Raw genomic sequence first — 7,643 nt, 5'->3', positions numbered from 1 at the left:
CTCATGCATTTGATAGTTCTGCAACTTGGGTGGTGAAGTCTTGTGCTATGAATGCATAAGCGGGTAAATAATACATGTGTTGAGTTACCAAGGAAGTTTTATCATATATACACGTTGAATTTGAATGGATCATAAATTTACCTTCAACAACTTTTTTTACCACATTAAAATTATAGATTAGGTAAAATTTTAAACATTTTTACTCGTTACTAAAGACAATACCATTTCTTAAATCAAAGTAAAAAGGTTAATTCAACACAAAGAATCCAAAATCTTGCTCTAAAATATTTTAATATTTCTTTTAATTAATTGTTTGTAAAATGAATTTTTAAAAGGAAAACCATACCCTATGGATATATTAAAATCCCTATACATGTAAATTTTCCACATCAAAGTTGTAATATTCAAAAGTATTCATTTGATGTAGTTTTATTATAAATTTTGTTATTATGCCATGTAAAAAACATTATTAAATCTAATAGTAATACTAAAAGATTAATATTCATATTATTATTATCATTAAATCAGATATTAATATTAATATTATTCGACTTAATAACTTTTAATTAATACAATATTTTATTTAATTTAATATATATATATATATATATATATATATATATATATATATATATATATATATATATATATATATATAGATATATATATTATAATATATATTAATATGTCATGATATATATTAACTCTATATATATATGGTGGGGAAGAACAAAGGCATAGAGTGATAGAGGGAGTGAGAGAAAGGAGGAGAGAGGGAGGGATAGGGAGATGGAGAGAGAGTGTTTATGCTTGGGGGTGAGATAGAGAGACAAAGAAGGAGATATGGAGAGAAGGGTGGGTGGAGATAAAAAGAGAGAAGGAGAGAGGGAGGGAGATAGTGACAAAGTTGGAGAGTAGAGAGAGAGAGAGAGAGAGAGAGAGAGAGAGAGAGAGAGTTGAGGGGGAGAGATAGAGGGAGGTGGGAGAGAAAGGGAGAGAGAGGAAAGAAGAGAGAGAGGACGAGAGAGAGAGAGAGAGAGAGAGAGAGAGAGAGAGAGAGAGAGAGGTAAGAAGAAAGACACATAGAGAGAAAGGTGGAGAGAGTGAGAGGGAGTGATAAGGGAGATGGAGAGAGAGGGAGAGAGGAGAGTAGGAGGGAAGAAAGATAGAAGGGGGGAGAGAGGGAGAGAAGGGGAAGAGAGAGAGTGAGGGAGAGGAAGAGGGAGGGAGAGATAGATAGATATGGAGAAAGAGTGTGTATGTTTTGGGGGATATATAAAGACAACAGAGAGACAAAGGGAGACAAAGATATAAATGGAAGGTGAAGAGAGGGTAGAAGAGAGATATAGATAGATAAATATGGAGATAGAAAGCATGTGTATTTGGGGGGTGAGATAGAGAGACAAAGAATGATAGATGGGGGGAGATATAGATATAGATGGAGGGGGAGAGAGAGAAGAATATTTATTGCATTAGATGCATTGATTTTTGTGTAGATGGTGATTTATAATCATATATGATTGATTACATTGAAGGAGATAAACTAAATTAGAGGGGAGAGGAGGAAATAATAGAGAGATAAGGATAGGAGTAAGAGAGGGAGAGAAGGCTAAGAGAGAGAGAGGGAGACACAAAGATGGAGGGGAATAGAGGAGGAGAGAGAGAGGGAGACACAAAGATGGAGAGGGATAGAGGAGGAGAGAGAGAAGGAGAGAGGCAGGGAGAAAGGGACAGGGTTAGAGGGAAGAGAGAGAGAGAGAGAGAGAGTGATGGGGGGAGTGAAAGAGATAGAGAGGACAAATGAGAGAGAGGAGGAGAGAGGTAAGGACAAAGAGATGGAGTTGGAAGGGGAGAGAGGGAGGTAAGAAGAAATACATAGAGAGAGAGAAGTGGAGAGAAAGTGAGGGAGTAACAAGGGAAATATGGAGTGAGTGAGTGTATGTTTGGGGCTGAGATAGAGAGACAAAGAAGGAGAGATGGAGGAAGATATATATAGATGGAGGGGGAGAGAGGGAAGAATATTCCTTGCACTAGATGTATTGATTTTAGCATACATGGTGATTTCTAATTCTATTTGATTTCTTGCACTAGATGCATTGACTTCAATGCAGATGTTGATTTCTAATGATATTTGATTGCTTGCACTAGATGCATTAATTTTAGCATACATGTTTATTTCTAATCCTATTTGATTGCTTGCACTAGATGCATTGATTTCAGTGTAGTTGTTTTCTAATTCTATTTGATTGCTTTCACTAGATTCATTGATTTAATTGTAGATGGTTATTTATAATCCTATTTGAATGCTTGCACTAGATGCATTGATTTCATTGTAGATGGTGATTTAGAATCCTAATTGATTGCTTGCACTAGATGCATTGATTTCAATGTAGATGTTGATTTCTAATGATATTTGATTCCTTGCACTAGATCCATTGATTTCAGTGTAAATGTTGCTTTCTAATCCTATTTGATTTCTTGCACTATATGCATTGATTTTAATGTAGATGTTTTCTAATTCTATTTGATTTCTTGCACTAGATGCATTGATTTCAATGTAAATGTTGATTTCTAATTATATTTGATTGCTTGCACTAGATGTATTGATCTTAGTGTAGATGTTTATTTTTTATTATATTTGATTGCTTGCACTAGATGCACTGGTTTCCATGTAGATGTTGATTTCTAATCCTATTTGATTGCTTTCATTAGATGCATCGATTTTAGTGTAGATGTTTTTCTAATCATATTTGATTGCTTGCATTAGATGCATTGATTTCAGTGTAGATGTTGATTTCTGATTTAATGTAATTAGATTTATGATGGTACATTAATTTTAAAGTGATTGGATTAACAAATTGATTGATTTTAATTTAAGAACAACAAAATTATTGACAATGTGCATTTATTTTTATGTAATAGCAATTCAAGCTATTAATATTGGAGAGCAAGAGAGAAAAGGTAAGACATTAACTACAATAGCTCGAGTTAAAGATTTGGATGGTTTACGATTTCAACTGCACTTTTCATATAATCAATATGAAAATAGGGCAACACTAACAAGGGTGAAAATAAGAATAGTAGAAGAAAATAGTTTGAGATTAATCACAATGAAGACTATTTTTAATTAACTACATTCTTATTATTTACATTTTTTGTCATTCAACACTATTACATTGCCATTTTGCATTCAAAATTTTTATTTCATCAATTTTCATAATTAAAGTTATTAACAATATCTATCATGTCAACAAATTGAGGTAACTGATAAAATTTAAAATTAAAACTACTCTTCAAGATATATTTAGTAATACTTGGAGGGACACGTTTAAGAATTAATTAGTTGTAAAAAACTATGATACTTAAAATTAAATGAAATAGATGTGCAGTATCAATCCTCATGCAAGTTATTGACAAGATTGTCTTCCTTCTTCATAACCAACTACTACCTAATAGTTAATTTTTTTCCAAGGAAAAAATCATAATCTTTCATTATGAGAGAAAAATTACATGTAGTAGATGCCTGTGGCATATGCTGAATCTGTAAGATCAGTAGAGATCTTTGTACAATAATTTGCTGAAGCAAAATTTATGGCCTTGCCATTTCCAGTATCAAAAACACTTGTCTCAGAAATATAAATATATACATATTGTTATGTCTATGCAGTTACTCAAAAATAAAACAACATCAAGAAGAGATACTAGTATAACTTATGGTCGTTCCACCCTGTAGTAATCCTGGTCTATATATGGTCTATGATGATATTGATAGACCTCTGTGCCCAGTTGTTCATTGATTAACCACATGCCTCGGGGAAGTAGCGAGCCCTCCTTGGAAAGCTTGTCAGCATCTTCATTGTATTCCCTGTGTATATGTTGACAAGAGACCATATTAAAACCTGTTTTGAGATTGTGAACATCATTCAGAATGTTTTGAAGAGATATAGCATGACATTGGTTTTTTGTATTGAACCAATTGATGATAATTTGTGAATCTCCAAAGATCTGTAGGGAAGTGCAATTATGTGCAAGTGTAAAATGCAGTAAATGTCTGAGAGTGATAAGCTCAGCGAAGTTATTTGTTCCTTCCCCCAGTCCTAATTTGACTTTGAAATGATGCTGATCCGAGATGTATAAGAAGAACCCCCCCCCATAGCCTTGAGGTTGTGCAACCCAGTCGAAAAAGGCCCATGGCCAAGTTTTCTCGATATTACCAGGTCCTGATATTATACGGGTGTGTGATGGCTCTTCATCCAGGATGTCATGATATATTGTTACTGCCTTTGCAATGAGCAGGGGCCAACAGACGGTCTGATTCTTAAAAATAAGGTGGTTTCGGGCTAGCCAAATGGACCAGCAGATTATAAGTGGTAGGCATTGTGCTTTTTTCCTTAGGTTTGCTGTGTTCCAATTATTCCAAGCTTGCAGAATAGTAGGGCCCTGCCAAGCATTTCTCATTGAGAGATGTTGTGTTATTGATTGCCAGAGTTGGGTGACGGATGAGCAGGACAAGAACAGATGCTCATTTGATTCGGTTGCCTGTTTACAAAGAACACACCAACTTGGCCCGAAGATGGATCTGTGCATAAGTGCCTCTCCTGTGGGGGTTTTGTTGCTTAAAATGCACCACATAAATAGGTGGGCTCGAGGGGGAGATTTTAGTCTCCATAGTTGCTGCCCCAATATTTAGTGTGGCTGGGATTTCGGGGCTGTAGTAGATGTAGATATCCGAGTTTTGGACTGTATTTCCCATGATCAGCAGGGGTCCAAACTAAAACATCAGGATCCTGATTGAGGATTATATGTGCTTCAGATAGAGCCCCAAGGTATGATTCCCAAGTGTGCTGCCACTGTGCAGGAATATTCAGTTCATGAGCTATTCACCAGCGCTGTCTGAGGATGGATCTGTGGTCTTGATCAACAATTTGGGTGATCGTCTTGACCTCCCTTTGATTAAGATATTATAGGAGGTCTGGCGGAAGAAGGTATCAGTTACCCCCACCTATCCAGGGATCGATACCAATTTTCACAAAGGAGCCATTGTTTATGCGCCATGCCAATTTTGCTATGATGAAAGGCATTGTCTGTAATATAGATTTCCAAACAATGGATATTCCCCCACGTGGCCAGTCATGTTGACGAACCCAGTCTAGGATCTGATGAGGCCAGATGTATTTATGATATGTCACTGTCGTCCAAAGGTTGTTAGCAGTGAGAAGAGACCAGCTCATCTTTGCTGCAAGTGCTTGGGAAAAATAAGGCAGATCTTTTAACCCCCACCCCCCCCATTTCTTTGGGAGGGCGATGTTCTTCCAGCTTACCCAGGAAAATATTTTACCTTCCTTATGTCCATTCCAAAGATATCGGTTGCATATCTGTTGTATACGACTGAGGATTCCCCGTGGGATCCAGGCAAGAGTCATCCAGTATTCTGGGGTGGCTTCTAGAACAATTTTAATCAGGACAAGTCTCCCAGCTCTAGAGAGCATTCTATGATTCCAACTTTTCAACCTCTTCTCCAGCTTGATCACTAACTAGATCCAATCAGCAATCCTACAGCTGTTGGGTTTTATCCGGAACCCCAAATATTTAAGCCCATCCGAGAGGTTGTGGGGGGTGTAATGAAAGTACATTTTCACTGCTCTTATTTCTTGAGGGGTAGTTTGAGTGAGGGTGATCATCGATTTGGTTTGATTTGTGATCATTCCAGTGGCTTTTTCAAAGAGGATGAGAATATCATGGAAGGTGGCCGAGTCCCTAACGCTGCCATCTAGGAATATCAAGACATCATCTACAAAGAGCGAGTGTGTGAGATGGTAGAGATCATTCATTCTTAGGCCTTTAATTCTGCCCTCTCTCTTTGCCGAGGCAATGAGCCTACTGAGACCTTCCATCACTAAAAGGAATAGAAGTGGAGATAGGGGGAAACCCTACCTCAGCCCTCGGTTGGCATGAAAGAACTGGGTTGCCGAGCCATTGATCAGGATGCTGTAGGAGGTTGTATTTATGCAACAAATAATCCAATTTATGAAATCATTAGGGAATCCTAAGTGGATAAGAATCATCTTGATGAAGAGCTAGCTTACACGATCAAAGGCCTTGGCAAGATCAATCTTGAGAATTATGCTTTTCAGAGACTTAGATTATATAGAGTGTATGGCTTCCTCGGTTGTGCCAATGGCTTCATGAATCTACCTATTATGGAGGAAAGCAAATTTCTTGGGGGAGATGTGATGGGATAGGATGGGTCGAAGCCGATTTTCTATGATATTAGCAATGATTTTGTAGATGGTATTGCAGAGAGAGATTGGACAAAAATCATTGAAAGAGACTGGGGAATCCGATTTCGGGATAAGAGCAATGAAAGTGGTATTGATGGCCTCATACATTCTCCCAAATGTCCTGCACTCTTCGAATACATTGAGAAGATCATTCCCGATGATTTCAAAGAAAGCTAAGTCAAATTATATAGGCCAGCCATCCGGCCCAAGGCTTTTGTCTTTCTGAAACCATTTGAGAGTCCCTTCCAGTTCTTCTCTGGTGATAGGTGCAGTGATCTCATCTGCTGTATCCTGGTTGACAAATCTAGGAAAATGCCCTGCTACACAGATGATCTCAGCCAGATTAGAGACAAGAGGTTCCTTGAAGAGTTGTTGGAAGTGTGATATGCCTAGCTGTGAGAGCTGGTGAAAAGTTTTAGCAGTTCCTCCGTCAGGAGTGGGCAATTGCCAGATGGTATTGGAGGATTTTCTTCCTTTGGCAAAGTTTTGGAAGTACCTAGTGTTCTCATCCCCCAATTTGAGCCAGATAGCACGAATCTTTAGTCTCCAAGTTTCCTCCTGTTCCTTCAAAATCTTTTCTCTTTTGTTTTCCAGTTCAATCAGATAGGATTTGTCTTCCGCACTCATAAATCCCCTATTATTGTCATCAGTAAGGTCTGCCAGGGCAGCTTCCATAGATGAGAGGATATGGTTATCCTTCTGATGTTTTTCTTTGACCCACTTAATAGTGAGCTTCTTGAGCTGTAGAAGGTTTTGATAAAAGCCTTCAGCCCATGTATGATACTGAGAGGGAGGGTTTTGTGCCCAATGGTTAGTGACTAGCTCAATGTATGAGGGATCCTGAAGCCATACAAAGTTGAACTTGAAGGGGGCCCGAGGTTTTTTTGGAGGACCAGATACTTCCAGGTAGATAGGTGAGTGGTCAGATATGCCTCTTGACCTAACCCATTGCCTATAATGGGATAAACGCTGCAACAACTGATTCTTAATGACAAACCTGTCAAGTCTCCTGGCAAGGGCGGCCTCCCATACCCTTCTATTCGTCCAAGTAGGAAGGGGCTTTATTATTGGGACATCAGTGAGCTGGGCTTGTTCAAGAAGATTTTCCATAGTATTTGAGAGTGGATCGATCTGAGCTGATGAGCCCCAAGATTCACTGAATCCGATAGAAAAGTTAAGATCCCCTCCCAATATGAAGTTGCCAGCAGAGGACAAGGATAGATTAAGGAGGTGGTTCTAGAAGGCCTCCCTACCTTGGCACGACCCATAAACATTCATGACCCTGAATTCCATTCCCAATTCAGCTGAGAAAAAATCAATGCCCATGTAACCCTTTCCTCCCCAGGTCGAAATGGGTTTTAT

General features: G+C 38.2%; 1 protein-coding gene across 1 annotated transcript; it reads right to left on the bottom strand.

Moving 5' to 3' along the window:
* Positions 1-6,464: 6,464 nt before the first annotated feature.
* Positions 6,465-7,391, bottom strand: LOC149229982 (uncharacterized). Its single transcript, XM_089381168.1, has one exon. The coding sequence runs from the start codon at positions 7,389-7,391 to the stop codon at positions 6,465-6,467; it is 927 nt and encodes a 308-aa protein (XP_089237294.1).
* Positions 7,392-7,643: the final 252 nt, after the last annotated feature.

The sequence above is a fragment of the Pinus tabuliformis genome, chromosome J, assembly GCF_031772625.1.
Source record: "Pinus tabuliformis cultivar Carrire ecotype Pingquan chromosome J, CPIR1, whole genome shotgun sequence".
NCBI lineage: Eukaryota > Viridiplantae > Streptophyta > Pinopsida > Pinales > Pinaceae > Pinus > Pinus tabuliformis.
The sequence above is the reverse complement of the archived record's forward strand: the minus strand, read 5'-3'. Positions and strand labels throughout refer to the sequence as shown.